General features: G+C 34.0%; 1 protein-coding gene across 9 annotated transcripts in view; it reads right to left on the bottom strand.

Annotated features, from left to right (window-relative positions):
• Positions 1-22078, bottom strand: part of LOC132731005 (unconventional myosin-Va-like) — a 122949-nt gene that overhangs the window by 49162 nt on the left and 51709 nt on the right. For 4 of the 9 annotated variants that reach the window (XM_060717097.1, XM_060717098.1, XM_060717101.1 and 1 more), the window contains 17 exons: positions 21574-21714; positions 20575-20781; positions 19967-20095; positions 18207-18304; positions 16819-16905; positions 16040-16151; positions 14711-14922; positions 14361-14475; positions 12082-12273; positions 11541-11630; positions 10291-10518; positions 5407-5506; positions 5023-5165; positions 4348-4461; positions 3964-4083; positions 3101-3268; positions 1526-1618 (listed from right to left, as the gene is read on the bottom strand). In XM_060717097.1, coding sequence (XP_060573080.1) covers positions 1526-1618; positions 3101-3268; positions 3964-4083; positions 4348-4461; positions 5023-5165; positions 5407-5506; positions 10291-10518; positions 11541-11630; positions 12082-12273; positions 14361-14475; positions 14711-14922; positions 16040-16151; positions 16819-16905; positions 18207-18304; positions 19967-20095; positions 20575-20781; positions 21574-21714 — 2349 coding nt within the window. Of the gene's footprint in view, positions 1-93; positions 118-1525; positions 1619-3100; positions 3269-3963; positions 4084-4347; positions 4462-5022; positions 5166-5406; positions 5507-10290; positions 10519-11540; positions 11631-12081; positions 12274-14360; positions 14476-14710; positions 14923-16039; positions 16152-16818; positions 16906-18206; positions 18305-19966; positions 20096-20574; positions 20782-21573; positions 21715-22078 lie in introns of all 9 variants that reach the window. The other 5 variants (XM_060717102.1, XM_060717103.1, XM_060717105.1 and 2 more) reach the window with 2 other exon arrangements.

Below are 22078 nucleotides of genomic sequence, written 5' to 3'. Positions count from 1 at the left end.
CCCCTTTGACTGGATTTTCCTGTCCCCAAATGCTGAACAGCATACATATATATAAGATAAGTTCCACACTCAAGCTGTAGAAAAAATACATACCGACAGACAAAAATAAGCATTATCCTGATGTAAAGAGATAAAAGAAAATAAGCAAAGAAAATAAATATAATCTAAAACTATAGGTATTTGCAGACAACTTGGCATCGTGTATTTTTCTAGAACTACAGGTATGACCCGATAACCTGGCATTAATGAAAACATTACAAAGTTTGACCGATATCAAAGCTTTCTGGTTTTTTTCTTTTTCTTCAAAACGATTATCACAAATAATAAGAATATGTCAATTCTTGTTTGTCTGAAATTTTGGGAGAAATAAACAACTCTGCCTAAAAATATCTGTAACATTGTTAAGCCAATGAAAATGGACCTAACAAATGCCAGATATTATACAAGTAACTTGTATATAAAAATATCCTTGTATATTATAGTGCCTAATGTACTATATGAATCATCTAAATGGAACCCCTCATGATAATGACATTGGATGCGCTCTCAAACAAAAACACCATAGAGAAAAAAAACACCCTCTCACATGACAAAAGGGACTATTAAAAGGATAATGGGACACTTAGGCAAATTAATGACAAAAATATCAAAATTATCTTATGTACTTAAATCACGCTAAAATGACAATTGTTAAAGTCCCAGCATGACCTCCCGTATAAATATTTTGGTTTTGAAGCGTAAATATATCTATATAATGTTGAACAAAATTTAGCCACCGATAGAATCACAAAGTAGTTTTAAAACAAGACATGTGACTTGAACAAACCCTGGAAGTTACAATAACAGATATTGTGGATATAGTATGATTGAAACAAACCTAAATCATTCATTTGACAATGTTTCAAGAGTTCACTGTGACAACTATTGTGAAATCTTAAAGCTCTAAGCTGACCCAGGTGGGTCAAGTTAGGAAACCAAAATTTTATTCTTTATAAGAAGAAAAGTTTTGTTCCTGTGACTGCCTAGTGTATTTATTTTCAGGACATTTACAGAGCAATGAATGTAAAATTCAAAACAAAGAAATGAAAATTTTGCCTGTGTCTCCCTTTAATTTGTGATGCAAAAAAAGGTGACATAGCAGCTTCTGAATCATAAGAATATTATCAGGCATAAGTTGAAACATAAGGGTTTGATTCCTTAAAAGTGATGTGCCTGAAAGCTTGCTATTCTTAAGTAAAAGGAAAGCAATTTGATTACAAAAGGTATAAAGAAATATACCCAATCGATAAAAATTAGCAAACTATATGATTTTCAATAAGCGTGATAGTATCAAAGAAATAAAATAAACCAAAAAAGAAAAGTAAAAAAAAGAGTAGAAAATTAAAAAGTAATGAACCCAAAGTAATAAAAAGTAGAAAAATTATACGCCTAACTAAGATATATATTTACAGATATATATATATATATATAAGAATGATCTAATATATATTTTTAACTTTTCCCTCTTGTAGATTATGTTTAATACCTTCAAACTATCGTACGCTTTACTTTCTGCTAAAAGGCTTCGAGTTTTTAATGTAGATTTATCCAAATCAACACCGCTGTTTCTCGATTGTTGCTATTTATAGTAACAAATAAAGTTCAAAGGTTATGGTTCTATTTATAGTAACAAATGAAGTTCAAAATTATTAATGCTATTTATAGTAACAAATGAAATTTAAAGTTTATGTTTCTATTTGCAGTAACAAATAAAATCAGTTTGGTTACTATCAAAAGTAACAAATTAATGAAATAAAATAGTTTGTTGGAATATCGCATTTAAAAAAAGTTAAAAAAAGATTTGAAGTTGTTTTTTGTTTTTGTTTTTTTTTTTTCCCAATGTAATATGCAGCTACACTTGATATCTTTTTACATGACTTGAAATTGTAAAATCATCATTAAACTTTTCTCTCAAACAATGGATATTTTTAGCACTGAGGAAAAAAAATGAATATCTTCAGCACTTGAGGAAAATAGTCTTCAATTTTACGCTAAAATGAGAGCTATTCGAAATTCATTATAAACAATATTCACTCAAAAATGCAAGGGGGAAAAAATCTTAAATAAACTCAACTATCAGCTTAAAAGTTAAATTTCATCCATTAAGTTTTACAATATTTTGACATAAAATGCACCTTATTGATAAGCAGTGGGTAAAAAACGCACAATTCACTCAAAATTTGTAACTACAAGCTTTGTACAAAATGGTCATTCAAAGGTTTTCACTAAAAGTGCATTTTCTGAAAGCTATTGAAGAATTTCCTAAATATCTATCAAACTTGTATTAACAATAACATTAACAAAAAATTAAATGTGATAATATTAATTCAAGCAATTTCTAAAAATTAAAATAAACATTACTGGCACTCAAAAATTCAACTGTAAATTTAAGCAGTGCAGAGGAAAATCTTCAATATTCATCAAAATATGTACTGGAAACCTTTCTACAAAGCTATGTGAAAATTCATTTAACTTAAAAATATTTTCACTCAAAAAAGCACATTTTTGGTGAGCTGTGGGGGAAAATCCTCAGAATTCACTCTAAATTCATTCTTCATACAAAAGTCAAAAAAAACAAAAAACATTCCATCACAACAAAGCATTTATACAACAAATTTAACCTATACTGCAATATTAGATATTTTCTCGAGGCCCAAATTTTGCAAAATCAATATAACAACTAAATGGAGAGGTTGAATATTTGCAAATTTCTTCTCATTATATTTATATGATCCTTAGTAAACATCAATCTATTTTTGTATTTTTGTAGAAAAAAAAAATTGAAAATTAATTACTTGCAATAATATTTGAAATTTACAGCAAGTACTCTGCTGGAATAAAACATGATAAGCCTCTACAATCAACAGCAATGCCACTCAGCACAACTAAACAGTCAGCCTAGGATCTATACAATACAGTTGTTTGTGCAAATCCAAATTTACATCTTCATATCTCAAACAGTTCCAAAAAAAAAATGGAAAGCCGGACACATCATTTTAAGAAATTCAGCAGGGTGTAAGTTTAACAGCCAAACTATTGATTTGAATCATTATCAAGTTACCTTTAGAGTTGTGAACGCCGATTCGCTGAAGGCACCAGTGCCCTGCTTCATCTCTTCTTCCAAACCTTCGAGTTTGGCTCGCAACTGGTCTCGTTCTTTCTCTAAGGATTTCACTTTATTTTGTAGTTTTAACATTAACCCCACATCAATACCCGCTTCTGGTACTTTCTGTAATATCAATGGGACAGATTTTTGAACATCTGCTGTTTTTTTTGCCCCCTCAGTTTTTTGTTTCTTTCTTTTTTTAAAAAATCTTTTTGTATTAAATTAGACCAATATTGTAAAGGGTTAAGAATATACTGGCACCGTCTAGGTTTACATCTGAGTAAAACCATCAACTTTTTGTAAAAAGAAATCAAAAGCAGTCCAAAGAGCAATGGGCTTTTTTTCAGTGCTGACATATGTTGCGGTTTAAATTTGATTACCCGTCCACAAAGTACCTGCCAGATATTTTTCTTGTATTTCCTACCATATTCTATTATATTCAAATGCTTAACCTCATTAAAACAATTTTTCATGAAAATTAATGTCATTTTATATGTAATGCAATAGCCTAAAAATTTACAATTTCATTCAGAACGACAAAAGTTTCATAATAAAAAGTACTAAAATGACGTTGCTGTATGGCACGTGATTCATCTGTCACCCCCTTGACCAGATGAAATTTCCGGCATCACATGGATAAATTGACATTTAGTCATGTAATAAAAAGTATATCACATTCAATGTTATGTAATTTAAACATATTTAAAACTTGTCTAAGAAAATATCTTAAAGCTTGTTACAGGCTGGATATAAAACAATTTCTTGAAATGATATAGCCATACTAAAAAGCAACAATGTTAAGATTTTTCGAACATTACCGGAAGTTTTTCTTTATCAGTTTTCTCTGCAGTGGCTTCTTTCATAACTTTCTCCATGCTGCTTGCCGAGGGTGGAACCGGTGCTTGACGTTTCTTCTTTTCAGTGCCATACCCTTGATCCTAAAATATCCCAAATTGTCATTTTATCTAAACTGTTACTTGGTTAACATACTTCACAATAAAAATAAATCTTTTTATTTATCAAAATGTAGCTATGGTGAACATACTTCACACCAAAAAACTAAAATACGGTACAAGTGTTTTAGTATTCTGGTTAAAACTAAGAACCAGTCAGGCTAAAAATAGCAACCAATCAAAAATGAGAACCAGTGTGGCAAAAAAAAATACCAGTCTGGCTAAAAATAGCAGCCAATTAAATCTTACCTCTTTCTCCCCTTCTTCTCCATCATCCTTCTTATCGTCAGGGGATACAGACTCTAAACTTATCATGCTGATATCAGAGGGTGTTCTTTTATGTCCTGTAGGACTTGTTAACATCTGAAACACAGTGACAAAGATAGTTAAACTGGAAAGAATTTACACAAACCAAAAGATCAACATGTAATTGCAAATCTCATAATATGCTGATAAACTAAGATAACATAAAGTCAATGTATACATTATTTACATTATAGCTTGTAATAGTTAAATTATATCAGCATATCTTCCTAATCTCTGCAGCAGACAGTTGTGTGCTATAAATAGAATAATAATCTCTGAACTTCTAAATATAGTAACAAAAAATCTCTAACCCTTCAGAAAAAACTGTGAAATAGTATAAAGAAATGGCTACAAAAATGGGTTTGTAATACATGTAACTATAATATAACTGAGCCATGTCACGACAAAACCAACATACATGTAGTGGGTTTGCTACCAGCATGGATCCAGACCAGCCTGCGCATCCGCGCAGTCTGATATTAGAATCCATGCTGTTGTGTACAAACCCTATAACAAGTAGAGAAACTGATAGCAAACAGCATGGATCCAGGCTGGTCTGGATCCTTGCTGGCCGCAAACCCATTATGTTGGTTTTGTCGTGACACGGCTCATATATACCTGCATTTCACCCTGCATATTCTCGAATCTTTGCAGCAGACGGTTATGTTCTTTGACTAGTCTTTGATGATGCTGTCTCTCAGACTCCATATCTGACAGGAACTGTAACTTCTGCTCCTCCCACTTCTGCTGATCTCCACCTGCTATAAATAGAATAATCTCTAAATGTCTAAATATAGTAACAACAAAGTCTCTAACCTTTGCTGACTAGAAAATAGAAGCACCAACCTTCTGTAAACTAGCTGGACAGCTTTTAAACATGAAAGAATTACAAGTCCCTGGCAAGATATACACTGACAAAGGTGACTGATGGACCACTTGAGCACAAAAGCCATATCCTTAAATGCAGGGGTACTTCAGTCAAATTAAATCATAAAGACTTACCAGCGACTGTTGCAATTTTAGACTGTTCCTTCAATTTCCTATTGGATTCATCAAGTTCGGCCTTGATTTTGACGTTCTCTGACTGAAGCTGCCCAACTTCCTGTGTAAAAGAGAAGAGAATGAAATGGATTTTTTCTTCCCTAAATATCCTTGAATTTTCCAAAAATTAAGAAAAATAAAGTAAATGCATTTTCGAACTCAAATTTCATGCTAGTGATACACATTTTTTAAATCTAAAGGGTTTCTCTTAATCTCCCTCTAGTAGTATAAATTTCCTTCTTGCAGCCCATATTTAATAGCCACCCAATTAGCTCAATAGATAGAGAACTGGACTGTGGATCAGGCGACCCGGGTTCGATTCCCGGATTGCGCTGGTCACTTTTGGTCTTATTGACAATGAAATTCTTTCTTTTCTAAAGTCATTCACACTGTACCTCTGCTCTGGAATATAAAGAAGTTATAAGTTCCTTGCAAAAGTGAAGGCAACTAGTACCGGTAAACTGCTTGACAACCTGACCAAGAATGATGTGGTGGCTAAACTGTGCTCAGGTAAATTCAATTAGGCTTACTGTCATGATCTGGGGTGAAAACTACCAACACCACCACCACCTCCACCCGTATTATGGCACCATAGAATTATACCACAGAATCAAGTTGCAAGGCAAGGCAAACTGATATCATTGCCAGACAAACTAATACCATTGCCAGGCAATCTGGTATCATTGCCAGACATACTGATAACATTGCCCGACAAACTGATACCATTGCGAGACAAACTGATGTCATTGCCAGGCAAACACTAATCATTGCCAGGCAAACTGGTTAACATTGGCTGGGAAACTCATACCATTGACAGGCAAACTCATATCATTGACAGGCAAACTAATATCATTGCCAGGCAAAATATTTAATGATTATAAGTCATCATGAATGTTGTTAGACTAAGTCTATAGTTAAGTAATCAAGGAGAGGATGGAAAACAACACGTCAGGAACACCAGAGTGAATTTAAGTGAATTTATTTATCTACCGGTTTCGGTCATATAATGACCTTCATCAGGATAATACAGAAATATTTTAAAATTTAGGCCCTGAAGTATACTAAATGTGTAAACTTAAAAGTCACGTGACAATACTATATTTGGTTATGTTCTGGAAATGTGCCAAGAATTTTTTGGAATTTTGCCAATATGTTGTTAATAAATATAAAATGAAAATGTTGTTATTATAAGTCCTACTTAGTTTTACGAAAAATACCATAAATGGATCCAATAGAAATTATCTGTTCATTGGTTTGACTAAACTGTCCGAAATTCATCTTCGCACAAGGTTTCAGAGCTGTTGTTCTTACTTGGATTTAATGGAGATATAGGTTCTGGTATTTGAAAGTTCATAGTTTCAATGTCCATGTTGATCTTCTGTGTTTTGTTGATGTTCTTAGTTTTTTTGTTCTGTTTCTTGTTGATTAGTTGTGGTGTTCCTCTATTGTTAATGATTCGAAATGTAGGCATCTTTTTTAATATCCTATATTTGCTTTCAGTTGGTTTGGGTGTTGTTCTTGTTTATCAATTTTGATATTTTCAAACTTTGTTTCATTGAATCCATGTACGTTTATGGAGTGTCTTTTAAGTGAATCCCGTCTAGCATAGTGCTTATTGCACCAGGAGCAAATGAACTTGGTTATGTATTCAGCATGAGTTTTTTGGTGTTGGTACCATCTGTTTTTATCAGTGTAAACGATATCGCAAGTTTCACATAATTTGGTATATCTGGGTTTAGGCCATTCTTCTTCAGTTATTTTTCGTGCATAATATATTTCTTCCGTTTTTACATAAGATTTAAGCCGCTTGGAGTTCTTGTTTTTAATTTCCTGATCCATACCTCTTCCTCTGTTCTTAATCTAATATTGATGTTTCTTTCAGTTGTTTGTATTATTGTGACGTCGAATTCACGATGTCCGTTTATATTAAAATGGCGCGAAACGGGCTTGACGTTGTTTTTACTTCGGATGTCGGCTAAATGGCCGTAGAATCGATCTCTTAGTGAATTGCCAGTTTGTCCTACATACTGTAATTTGCATTGTTTACATGTTATTAAATAAATTAAGCTTACAGTTTTACATGTATGATGTCCAAAAATTTTAAATGTTTCATTTGTAGCGGTACTTTTAAATTCTATAGTATTCGACATGAATTTACATGTAAGACAATTTTGTCTGCACGGGTAACTGCCATTCGAGAATTTATCGCTAGAAATGTCTGATTTAACTAAGATTCGCCTTATGTTATTTGATCGACGATATACTGCTACAAGTTTAGAGCTCCTAATGAAAGTAGTGAAATCATTGTCACTTAATATGTTAAGGTACGAGTTCAAAATTTTTTTTGAGCTGGTGGTATGTATGGATTGAAAGTAGTTATAAACGGAATGATTTTCTTCTCTTGTGGTTCGTTTTTATTAACAGAGAAGAGAATAGATCTATTAAGTTCTGATGCTTTCTTTATGGCATTTCTTACAAGTTTTGTAGGATACCCTCTGGCACGTAGATTGTTGAATAATTGATCAGTGCATGCTTTATAGTATGTATCATTGCTGCATATACGACGTATGCGGACAGCCTGACTGTAGGGAATGCTATTTTTCTGGTGTGTAGGGTGGAACGACGTGTAGTGGAGGTACATATGAGCGTCCGTAGGTTTGGTATACAGAGTTGTTTGAAGATTTCCATTGTCGTCTTTTATTATATGAACATCTAGAAAATTGGCCGATTCTAAGTTAATGTCATAGGTAAATTTAATAGTATCGTGATAACTGCTTAAGGCCTCCATGAAGGAATGCAATTCCCTGAGAGTATGAGGCCAGATTATAAAAATGTCGTCTATAAATCTCCACCAGACTGATGGGGTAAGTCTTTGGGTATTAAGAAAATTAGACTCCAATTCAGACATAAAGATAATGGCATAACTGGGTGCACATTTAGTACCCATAGTGGTCCCTGAAACTTGTTTCTAGTATTTATTGTTGAACTTGAAACTTGTTTTTTGTAGTACAAACAGCATTAACCTTAATAAGATCCACGTTTTCGGTTCTTGTAAAGATCGTTTATCTAGTGCTTTCTTAAGTGCGCGGATGCCATCTTTGTGTGGGATAGAAGTATAAAGTGCTGAGACATCGATGGTTGCCAGGTATGCTTTGGGTGAAATTTTCCCAATGTTCTGTAATTTTATAAGGAAATCGTTGGTATCTTTTATATATGATGGTACCTGTTGAGCTAGAGGTTTGATGAAGTAATCAATAAATTCTGACAGTTTCTCTGTTGGTCCATCACAAGCAGAAACTATAGGTCTCCCAGGATTGTTAAGTTTATGGATCTTGGGTAACATGTAAAAGATAGAAGTTCTACAATTCTTAGGCTGTAGGTAAGTGATGTACTCCGTCGGTAACAGTTTGTGCTTTCTCAGGTAAGACAACAAGAGCTGTCCGTAAGACAGCGCGCTCGACTTTTTTATTGCTTGCCAATAAAAAAAGTTTTTGCAGTAAAAGGCAATACAAGAATCTCTGTATTTTTAAAGTGAACTAGTTGTTTGATACCCTTGAATATTACAGCAATGTTTATATGACATAATTTATGGTAAAGTGAACAAGTGGATAGGAATGAATTTTTTTAGATTTTTTAAGTTTTTTAGTGCTTGCCTATAATACAAAACATTGACAGTTAAGGGCCATAATTCAAATAAAATCTTTGACAGAATTACCTTCTCCTGGACATGTTTGGGAATCATGATTGTAAACAAGTATTCCAACTTTCAAATTAATATCTCAAAACAGTTCAGTCAAAAAGTGGACTGGTACTAAAAAACTTAACCAAGATTCTAAGTCGATAAAAGGCCTTAATTTTTAAAACAAATCCTTGACAGAGTTACCTTCTCTTGCGTACAGATGGGGGTAATGATGTGAAATAGCATTAAAAGTTTCAAAGCAATATCTCAAAGGGTTAAGGCAATAAGTGGATTTTACCCATATTCAATGTATTTTCTAAGTCAAAAAGGGGCATAATTCTGTCAAAAACCTTGACAGAGTTATGTCCTCTTGTCTGTTGATGAAGGTCGTGATGGTAAACAAGTATGGTCAGTTTCAAAGCAATACCTTCAATGGTTTTGAAATAAAGTGAGGTGGTACAAAAAACTTAACCAAGCTCAATACACTTTCTAAGTCAAAAAAGGGCCATAATTCTGTCAAAAACCTTGACAGAGTTATGTACTCTTGTCTGTAGATGGAGGTTATGATGGTGAACAAGTATGGTAAGTTTCAAAGCCATACTTGTAATACTTCTGAAATAAAGTGGGGTGGTACGAAAAACTTAACCAAGGTGTGACGCCAACGCTAACGCTAACGCCGACGCCGACGCCGGGGCGAGTAGGATAGCTCCCCTTTTCATAGAAAAGTCGAGCTAAAAAACTAATAATTTCTTGAGCTATTTTAGTTGTTAGATCCCGTGGAATTTCATTATAAAATGTTCGGTTGCTAAGTTGTCTGAGTCCTTCATTGATATATGCTACTTTGTCTAGAATAACGACAGCGCCTCCTTTATCTGCGGGTTTTATGATTATATTAATATTATTCTTAAGTGACAAAATGGCCGCTCTTTCTTCTTCTGTTATGTTAGGTTTTATTGATTGTTTATTTTTAGTGTTAAGCAGTTTTAAATTAAGTCTATAGTTGCTTGAAATAAAAATACATCACTTATATCATTCCAAGCACAGATGACAATTTAAAGAAATATATATCCTTTCTAAGTTCCATACTTGTAGGATAGGTCTTAACACAAAAACCTACAAACTGCACAAAAATACCTGCCTGTATATAACAAAACATACACACATACCTTATCATATTTATTCTTCAACAATTGTTTCTCTGAGATCAGGTCCTGTTTCTCGCCACGTTCTTGTTCCAATTCTTTCCTCAGTCTTGCCAGTTCCTCCTCCAACTCTGTCACTTTGTTTGAGGCCTTTGCCGCTTCCGAAGCTGTGATCAGTAGCTTCTCTTTCTCTGTCTCCAACTGTTTAATCGTCTCCTCTTGTTTATGTATGACGTCTGTGCTTACCTTTTTCTGCAAATGAGAGAATTTCATAACATAAGTCAACTGTTTTCCCTGACACACTCAATCTTTAGTACTATGCCTCAGAAATTAATATTTTTCAAATTCTTTAAAACTGTCAGACATGTGTTTAAGATGTTCTAAAAATAGATTAAGAGCATGTTAGATGTTTAAAAATTGAAGAAAGTAACACTTATTCTGTGTTGTTTCAAACTAAGTATTTTAGTTATTCTATCAAAAAAGCATCCAAAAAGATAATTGTAACACTTGTTTTTAAAAATAGACCGGGAAACAAATCATCTGCTTTAGTAATAGAGAAGAAGCCATTAGAGGTATTGTGGGGTTTCCTTATTGTTTATGTATTTTATCATTTGGACTCATTTTCCACCTTAAATCTTTTGATTTGACAATTTATATGAGAAGGAAGTGAGCAAACAGGTCAATATTTCTAACCAATAACTCATTCCAAGCTACCCCTCTCATCTAAAATCATATTCATTTTACTGGACCATATTCATTCAAAAGGGCCCCATTAGCTCAATAGGTAGAGCTTTGGACTGTGTTGGACTGTGAAAAGTGCAACCCAGGTCCGATTCCCGGACAGTGCAAGTCACTTTTATTGTGATTTATCATGAAATCCCTTCTGCGGTCATTCACACTGTACCTCTGCTTTGTCATGTACAGCAGTTTCAGTTCCTTGCAAAAGTGAAGGCAACTAGTACTGGTAAACTGCTTGATAGCCTGCCCAGGAATGATGTGGTGACTGAACTGTGTACTGGTAAATTCCATGTGGCTTACTGATGTGATGCGAAGTGAAAACTAACAACACCACCTTGAAATTCAAATATTCTCGCAGACAAAGAATGACAATATCTATTACCTTGCTGCCTGGTTGTTGCCATTTACAGTAATAAATAAAATGTGAAGCATTCTATTTATAGCAACAAATAAAGTTCAAAGTGTGTGTTGCTATTTATAGTAACAAATAAAGTTAAAGCATTCTATTTATAGTAACAAATGACTTTATCTATTACCTTGCTGTCAAGTTGTTGCTGCAGCTGTATAATCTTGTTTTCTAGACCCTTGTTGACATTCTTCATGTGATCCATAGACTTAGCCTCAATCTGAAAATACATTACCACAAAATTACTTCCCTTGATTATGCAAGCAAGCAATTACCTCCCCAAGCAAAACAATTACTTCCCATTATAGTGCGAACAAACAATTATCTCCCTTGATAGGGCAAGCAAACAATAATTTCTCATTATCGTACAAGTGAACAATTACCTTCTATCATTGTGCAAAAGTACACAATTACTAACTTTCAAATAAACGCTATATATTTATTATGTACATGTCCAATTCAAATATAAGCCATGCCTATAGGGCGTAACCTTGACCTTTCACCAACTGACCTCTATGTAGGTCAGGCGAGTAGAGTTTATCAAGGTGCGATGCACCAGCTGTAATTGGAAGGACTTCCATGTTACAGTCAAGATTGAGTGGACCAGCAAACAGACAAACCAAAAATAACAAGCCCTCCCGATATATTAACCCAAGCATTAAAAAAGTTACCTTAAGTTGTCTAAGCTCTGCCTTGGCCTTCCTTCTCTTAAAGTGGCCTTGTATCTTAACAACACCGTAAATAACTCTCTTATACTGCCTACGCGCCAAGTATGCGCGCACACGCGCCTGAATAATGGTGGTTTTGTGTTCGTATAGTCTCCGCTTGAAGTCTTTTCGCCCAAAGTACCCTCTGATGACCGACTGTATAACGTACAAACATGAATTGTTAATGCAATATTTAATAGCAAAAACTATGTTACTCTACATTCATAAATCAAATAAAAACATTACATAAAACCAAGAAAATTATCTGAATCCCCTATATAATTATAGAAATTTTGCGACTACTTTCTCTAAATCATGAACACTATAATTTATTATTCATATTAATTTCACCCACTGAAAAAGCTTGTATTTCCTTGATTTGGGTGCAGAAAAAATCAAGCAGTCCTGTAGGACTAAGCCAAAATATTTTGATTGGACTTTTTTATATCTGGAGAAAATCATTTGTCACCTTTAAGGAAATTTTCAAAATCTAACATGCTTTACATTAATTCCCTATTAAAGGCACATTATGCCACAGAAATGAATAAAATCTACGTCTTTAGAAAGGGCAAACATAGAGTTTTAATGATGTTTAAATAATGGTTTTAGAGCAATTAAAATAATTATCATTAGTTGCAACAATGTAAACAAATTACATGTAGTATTTTGACTTCCAAACAAAATACTAAATCACTATAACTATGCTAATTTCCAAAAGCAACAGAACCAAAACATTCAGGTAATTGGCCATTGAGTAACTTCTGGGAAACTATAACGGGACACCAAAATTAAAAAGCTTTTGATAGTATTGCGGGCAATACAGTAGTCCCCTACCGGTCCCTCAAAAAGTTCTTTAATTGTCATACACTCCTGTGTATTGCCATTTATAATGAATTTGAGGATGAAGTCTGTATTTGAAAATATCAACCACAAAACATAATAAAATAAGTTTGTCTATATCACAGTAATGTGTTAAGTTTCCATGCTTAGTAAGGAAATTATGTTTATACAACCTTGTCATATTATTACGATGTGGGATTTTAAAGTAAATCCTATAAGGAATGAAGAAGTTGGAGTGAAAATACCAATTTCTCGAAAAAAATCTAAGTTCAAAGGGGACATAATTCTGGAAATAGTCTTGCTAGAGTATTTAACCTTCTCAAAAATGTCGAGTGATAATAAGAAACATATATATGAAGTTTGAAGTAGATACATTAGGAAATAAAGAAGTTATTTAAAAAGACAACATTTTTTCCCCTAAAAAATCTAAGTTCAAGGGAGGTAATACTGATATTTTTTGTGCTAGAGTTATAAACCTTGTCACATATGATGTGGTTGATGACCAGAAACTTATATTTAAAGTTTGAAGTAAACACCTTAAGAAATAAAGAACATATAGTGAAAAAGCTGAAAAATTTAAATCAGAAATCTTGAAATTCAGGCTATTTGTTGCCATAGCAACCAGAATTTTCAACATAGGAAGAAAAGAAAAAGATGTGCATAATCTCCAGACTGCCATCTACCCATATTTCAAGTTTCATAAAAATATTTTCAGTACTTTTTGAGTTATCACTGGATCCAGTTTATGTGTTAAATTTGCCATATTTTCAGACTATTTGTTGCCATAGCAACCAGAATTTTCAACATAGGAAGAAAAAAAAAAGACGTGCATAATCTCCATACTGCCATCTATCCATATATCAAGTTTCATAAAAATATTTTCAGTACTTTTTGCGTTATCGCGGGATCCAGTTTTGTGGACGGACGGACTGACGGACTGACAGACTGACAGACAGACAGACAGACGGACAGACAGACGGACAGACGGACAGACGGACGGAGGGTAAACCTAAAGTCCCCTCCGGTTAAACCGGTAGGGGACTAAAAAGCTTTTGAAAAACAAAATCTAAGGCATTATCATGGGGCATAATGGGCCTTTAAACAGACATGGCAGTTGGGAGCATTATAACACCATAAATGCACAGCATAAAAAATGGAATGCTTACACGTCATATGCTGTCAGATATGAACTAAATAAACAAATGACCTCATAAAAATCAATTCTCGGCTAAATGAAGATCAACCCACATTTCAATCAATTCTCTTTCATATCAGCAATAGGTAAGATCTAAATGAGCATTTCATATGTTCATGACATTAAACAATCAGGGTAAAGTGTTTATCAGCTTGACATGAGTTTGATTCTATCTCAGAAAATTTTCGTTAACACATAACAACAATACCTGAAGCTTGACAACAGCTTTCTGAATTCTGTTGAAAGATTTTCTCGTTTTGTAACCACGCCAATGTTTCTGTATAGTGGTGGCTGCCCTCGTCTCACGCAAATGCTGAGCATATCTGTAGAGTAACAAGTTTGAGATAACAGTATAAAGATAGCTCTCTTTCTGCGTTTATGTATTTATTTATTTTCATTTCTGATTTACAATATTAATTTTTTTTTTAATGTAATATTTTCTCAACTGAAAACCTCTTCAAAAAGTAGAGATAAAGATAAAGTAAGTGTTATGGGACAGATCTAAATTTACCAGAAAAAGGCCATGTCACAGTCGAGATATATTAATTTTTTTGTTACCTTCTCGCCAACAACCCTCTGCCATATCTTTGCACACCAAGCACGGAGATACGTAGTTTTTGGTATTTGTTTTTCATCAGCCAGCCGCGCACGTGCTTTTGTATCATGATGCCACATGCACGTAACTTGTCCGCACGTAATTTCTCTAAATAGGCCACCTGCCCAGCACGGAAAAAAATCTTCGTCTTTCCAAATCTGTACTTGTCTGGATCCTGCAAACAGATATTTATACTAGGATCAATAAATTCTACCTCAAGAGGGTTTTTTTTGTATAGGTTGTGCCCTGGGGGGTAGAAGATGAATGAAATTGCTTGTTTAACCCCTGCAATCCTGTTATAACTTTCACGTTGGGGTCCAAGGTCACAACACCGCGTTACAAGAGGGTACTGATATATAACGCTATTGTTACCCCATCCACTGCCGATACCTATAGCACTTACTGTTCAATGAATATTGACAAATTGTTTAAGCATTACACTGAGGTTAGAGTTATAGTAGCTGGCAGTGTACATGCAAATTCAGGAGAACACTCTGTACAATAATTTCTTGGTAGTTTGAAGGAGAAAGATTTCTTGTTTGATCTGTTTAATTTACTTTTGCTTTAAAAACAGGAATGGCCTGACTGAAACAGGACTGAAGGGTTTTAGGTTCGTGAAGAAAGGGTGTGGCATGGAGTAGGGAAAGGAGGGCAGTGGTTTTAGACCTGACAGCTCCTTCCCCTCTTCAGCTTCCATGAAAACTTTTCGCTAATTTCTTTTACCAAATTCTTTTAGCTAATTTCCATGTAAAATGGTATACTATTTCAAGGCCTTTAATATCTTAGGGTGGGGTAAGATTTAGAGACATACAATGTAGTTATGGATTTTATCAAATTTCAGTAGCATTTGCCTTGCAAAATTTCAAAAATGGACGTGTCCAGATTGCATTTTTGGACCTGCCTATTATCAATTTTAGAAATATCATGATCAAATTTCATTTGCCAACAGTATAGAGCCTGGTCAGACTGCACGGAAGTGGTCACACTGCACTGAAGTGGTCAGACTGCACGGAAGTGGTCAGACTGCACGGAAGTGGTCACACTGCACTGAAGTGGTCAGACTGCACAGAAGTGGTCAGACTGCACGGAAGTGGTCACACTGCACTGAAGTGGTCAGACTGCACAGAAGTGGTCAGACTGCACAGAAGTGGTCAGACTGCACAGAAGTGCAGACTGGCCTGGCTCTATACTGGTGGCAAATGAAATTTTATCATGATATTTCTAAAATTAATAATAGGCAATAGGGATAGGGTAGGATAAGAGTAAGGGGTATAAGGATATAATTGTAATACCTGTATAAGTTTAGGTAGCACATTTTGACACGATTTTCTGAAATCTTTCCTGTTGATGTCCTTTGATATAGCCAACACCCTGTACCTCTGGAAGAACTCTGGATACGTCCATCTGTAACAATGACAAATCTACTTTTATTACTGAACGATATAACTCGGGCATCTATTTGTGAAATATAACCTACACTTTTGTACTTATCATTCATTGATGTCACTCAAAAATGTACATATCATTGAATGTATTATCACTCATGAGTATGAAAATATTCTTTTCATGGTCTATATTTGGAACTTACCATACTTTGTTCAGAGATGGATAGTGTCAAACACCTTTTTTACACTGATATCCTTATTTATTTTTTGCGGGTATTCAAGGGTATAGAAATCAGATACACATATATTGTAATGTTTTTATTATTTCTAGGAGAAAAATCATCATTTTGTATTAAGTTATTACATTTTTTCATACCATATTTTACCAAATCAACTTAATGAATGCTTCAGTTGGTACAAATCATTACCTTAGTGCAGGAACAGAATAAGTTCTTCTAAATTTAATAGGAGTTAATCAGTTATTGCACTAAGGTGACAAAATGTTTCAATTGTTTGTTTCTCAAGCACAACTTGAAATCAAAATTTATAATAGAAGAGTCATTAGCATTATCTTAAATTTCTCTCAAGATCTCAAGGGATTTCCTAAATTTTTTAGAGCTTTTATAATTTTTTATTTCTTGCTGTTTTATTTCCTCAAGTTTTTAGAACTTTTATAAAAATGTTACCTTGACGGGAAGCCGGCGGCACTGATTCTAATTGTCTCCAACACTCCGCAAGCTCTAAGCTGCTCCACTGCTCTCTTAGGTTCGAACCTGCGGATAAAAAACAACAAAATATCAGAAATTTGTTGAAGTCATACAGCAGTTTTAAGGTAGTCTTACTGTAATACTTTCCCGCCAAAATTTTTTGGCCAATATTGTAATAAATCGGTCATGTCCAGGAAAGTTATTTTATTCACAATCTTTGGTGTTCAAAAATTTTTTAACCATTTATAACCGGAACTTAGTACATAGGGATAAAGGATGAGAGATTGTAAACAATCCCATGCCAAAGATTTAAAAAAAAAAAAATTTCCGGAAATAACCGATTTTCTACGCTATTGGCCGATGTTGGAATGTTTTTGGCGGAAAAACATTAAAGTATGACTACCTTAATGAATGTATGGCAATCTTAATGCAGTCTCTGTGTTATATCAGGTTTTTCTAATTATTTGGTAGTAATTCTTAGATTTCAACAAATCAACAGACAATTGGCAGCCCTATGAATGAATCAGGACACAAGTATGCACCTAAAAAGAACTGTACAGCTCAAATCTCAGCAGGTTCAAAATTTTTGTTAGCCTTTTGTACAGGTTTCTTATTCCTCACAGAAAAGAATTTACAAAATGTTAAGATATAAAGACAGAAGTCACAGAAAACCTTGTGATAGACATTTAAAGCAGCTGAGAAGTGAAAGTGAATTCAGTGTTAAATCTTAGTGAATGTATAACATACTTTATAACAAAGAGAGGCACGTTATTATAAATATTTCTTTTCAAAGGGAAATAACTCACTTTCTAATCGAGGTTCGTGCATCCTACATTCTTCACTATAAAAGTAGATAACTTGCCTCAAATTTCTTTTGATAAAGGTAGACAAGTCACCTTACATAGTTCATTTCAAAGGGGAATAACTCATTTAACATTCTGCATTTTCAAAAGGAAATAACTAACTTAAGAATTTTGCATATACATACATCTTATTTCCATAAAGGGAAATTACATACTTACATACATTACTTGCCTCAAATTTCTCTTGAACAAGGGAGACAAATCCTGTTTTTCCCTTTCTGCTCAAGATAACCTCTTTACAGGAAGTTATCAAATGAATTAATACTTGTTACTTAAATTTTTAATTATATATATAATACTTGATGATCAAGATGTTTCAAGTAGGTAATTAAGTACTCTTTTTAAAACACTACAGTTTCATATTGTATTGTCCTTAAGCATAATATCTAAAAATATTTAAAATCTAATCTCTTTCTCTACTGGTTTAAAGGCCAATTATTTTTTGTCATTTTACAAAATGTTAATTTATTTAGTTTTGTCATAGCGCGGCTCATATATACTTACTCAAATGCAGCTTTCAAGTCATTGGGTTTTATACACCGAATATAATGGGGAGATGTTGAATTCAGTGTGGTCATTAGTAGAAACAGAGACTCACGAAACTGAAAAAAAACAAGACAACACATTTTCAAAACTCTTGTGACACTCGCAAGATTAATATCATAATAATATACAGAGGAACCACTGTAGAGCGGCCATTTAGTAGAGCAATTACCTCTTTACAGCATAGTAGAGCAATTACCTCTTTACAGCATAGTAGAGCAATCACCTCTTTACAGCATACTAGAGCAATTACCTCTACTGCATAGTAGAGCAATTACCGCTTACAGCATAGTAGAGCAATTACCTCTTTACAGCATAGTAGAGCAATTACCTCTATACAGCATAGTAGAGCAATCACCTCTTTACAGCATAGTAGAGCAATTACCTCTTTACAGCATAGTAGAGCAATTACCTCTTAACAGCATAGTAGAGCAATCACCTCTTTACAGCATAGTAGAGCAATTACCTCTTTACAGCATAGTAGAGCAATTACCTCTTAACAGCATAGTAGAGCAATCACCTCTTTACAGCATAGTAGAGCAATTACCTCTTTACAGCATAGTAGAGCAATTACCTCTTTACAGCATAGTAGAGCAATTACCTCTTTACAGCATAGTAGAGCAATCACCTCTTTACAGCATAGTAGAGCAATTACCTCTTTACAGCATAGTAGAGCAATCACCTCTTTACAGCATAGTAGAGCAATTACCTCTTTACAGCATAGTAGAGCAATCACCTCTTTACAGCATAGTAGAGCAATCACCTCTTTACAGCATAGTAAAGCAATCACCTCTTTACAGCATAGTAGAGCAATTACCTCTTTACAGCATAGTAAAGCAATCACCTCTTTACAGCATAGTAGAGCAATCACCTCTTTACAGCATAGTAGAGCAATCACCTCTTTACAGCATAGTAGAGCAATTACCTCTTTACAGCATAGTAGAGCAATCACCTCTTTACAGCATAGTAGAGCAATTACCTCTTTACAGCATAGTAGAGCAATTACCTCTTTACAGCATAGTAGAGCAATTACCTCTTTACAGCATAGTAGAGCAATCACCTCTTTACAGCATAGTAGAGCAATTACCTCTTTACAGCATAGTAGAGCAATCACCTCTTTACAGCATAGTAGAGCAATTACCTCTTTACAACATAGTAGAGCAATCACCTCTTTACAGCATAGTAGAGCAATTACCTCTTTACAGCATAGTAGAGCAATTACCTCTTTACAGCATACTAGAGCAATTACCTCTTTACAGCATAGTAGAGCAATCACCTCTTTACAGCATAGTAGAGCAATTACCTCTTTACAGCATAGTAGAGCAATCACCTCTTTACAGCATAGTAGAGCAATTACCTCTTTACAGCAATCAGAACATTGCTTCCCAAAGTAACAATTTTACAATAAAATTTTGTCTCTCAATGCAAGCCAAAATGTTTGACATTCAAAGTGTGTAGAAGGGGCTGTATTGTAGTTATAAAGTCCTCATTACCTATGTTTTAGGGTTGAATTGTTAATGTAAATTTACTTAATTCATAACAAACTTGAATCCAAGATATATTTTGACAAAAAAAAAGTCAGGATTTCTGCATTTATATCAAACTTGAACCAAAATACAGTAGCTTTGGCCCAATATTACAAATACATAAATGTTGAAAAAATATATAAAGAACCATAGGTTTGTTTAAAAAAATAATAATAATGAAAATGAAGTACCCACCTGTGAGCCCACAGTTTTTCTCATCTTTTTTGAGGTTCCTTTAGGTCCAGATTGAAGGGCTTGAACCCGGCCTTTACTGGCATCAGCGTCAGATTCCAGATCAGCGAATAATTCCGCCACTAACTCATACTGTAAATACACACATACCAGATACAAACAGTTTCAGTTGTATAATAGGGTCATTTTAGACACAGATAAACACAACTCCTAGTAGCATTACATAAGTTCATCCTCGATAATTTTTACCATTCCAAAGTCAATGGTGTCTGTTTGTTAAGTTCTTTCAAAGGATAGTGGTAAAAGGCAGTTGAGTTTTTTGCATAGTTTTATCAAAACATTTTATAGATTTACCTTGTATAGTTTTACATCAGATTTTTTCTTACATCAGATATTTTCATAGTTTTACCTTGAATGTTTTCATAGTTTTACATCAGATATTTTCATAATTTTACCTTGGATGTTTTCATAGTTTTACATCAGATATTTTCATAGTTTTACCTTGGATGTTTTCATAGTTTTACATCAGATATTTTCATAATTTTACCATGGATGTTCTCATAGATTCACTGTTTTAAATCAGATGTTTTCTTAAAATTGAATATCTTTACCTCAGATGCTTTCATGATGTTTACATGCTCCTCAGACACAGCATCTCTGTTCTTATCTAAGAATCCTTTAGCAGTATACGTGACTTTATCAGCAAAATGTAAAATAATGAAAGACTCCATGCCAATCTTGGGTTTTTGGAAATGGGAATGTTTAAGATGCTTGCCATACAGCTTTTGGCACCAATTCTTGTCCGATCCGTTAGGTACCTGGAAAAACAACAATAAAAACGTAGAAACAATGAGTGGTGTTTTTGCAGGATTTGGGGAGAGTGAGTTTAGAGTCTAACTGACATTGTAAAGGTCTTATAGCAACTAATTTTCAAGCTTAACTGCAGACAGAATGCCTCCGTTGTCCCTAGAATGACTAGGCAAATTGTGTAGAACTTATGGCATCCCATAAACAAACTAGATAATGTTCTTCACATGAAAGAATCAAGTCTCTTGTTCAATTAAAACGAACGTAAGACCAGTGAAGGGCCAGTGCCTTTAATCACTCAGCAATGGAGATCTAAGTGATATTAACATGTCAGTTGTTGAATTAGATAATGTAATGAGTTTCAATTGTTTTTTCTTTTACTTAGCTCAAATTCTTCACCAGAAAGGGGGATTTTATTCTCAAAATTTTTCAAGATTTTTAGAAAAAGATGAGATTATTTTTGTCTGCATTTTTCAATCTACAGGTAGATTATACCCACCTTATACACTTCATTACAAAGGTAAGCAACTGACCTTACACACTTCATTTCAAAGGTAAATAACTCACCTACATTCCATTCCATTTTAAAGGGAGATCATGCATATTACATCTTTACCACAAAGAGAGATTACTTGCCTCATATTTCACTTGAACAAGGGAGACAAGTAACATACTTCATTTCAAAGGGGGAATAACTCATTTAACATTCTTCAGATTCAAGGAAAATTACCCAAACAACAGTCATAAACAATGAAGGGAGATAACTAGCTCCAAATTTCTCATCATGAAGGGAGACCACTCACCTTACACTCTTCGTCTAGCAAGTCAAGTATACCAAGTTTAGCTTCTATCAGATCAATACAAGGCTGATTATCATAATAATCTATAAATGACCATTCTATAGCTTCCTTCACATACTCTTCTTGTTCCAGTTTAAACACATGCTGCAAAAAATTAAAATAGAACAAATGACAGGCAAAAATCACAAAATCTGCTTTTCTGCCAATCTTGCATGTGAAAAAGATAGACTGTCTTACAAATGGAGGTTGGATATTTATGAAATCCAGCCTCTGTCCATTACAAAAAAGAAGTTGCAAAACTTCCCTCCATTACAAAACAGAAGTTGCAAAATTGTAACAAAAAAAAACACAAAAAAATAATAAACAAGAGGGCCATGATGGCCCTGAGGTCGCTCACCTGTATATAGCCCCCCCCCCCCCCAATTTTTACCCAAGGACTTTTATTTGTTTATTTGAACAGACTTGGTAGACACCCATAAGAAGATGTTTCATGCAAAACATCTAAGTT

The sequence above is a fragment of the Ruditapes philippinarum genome, unplaced genomic scaffold (genome assembly GCF_026571515.1).
Source record: "Ruditapes philippinarum isolate M1 unplaced genomic scaffold, ASM2657151v2 ctg1903_1_1_1_1, whole genome shotgun sequence".
NCBI classification, from domain to species: domain Eukaryota; kingdom Metazoa; phylum Mollusca; class Bivalvia; order Venerida; family Veneridae; genus Ruditapes; species Ruditapes philippinarum.
The sequence above is the reverse complement of the archived record's forward strand: the minus strand, read 5'-3'. Positions and strand labels throughout refer to the sequence as shown.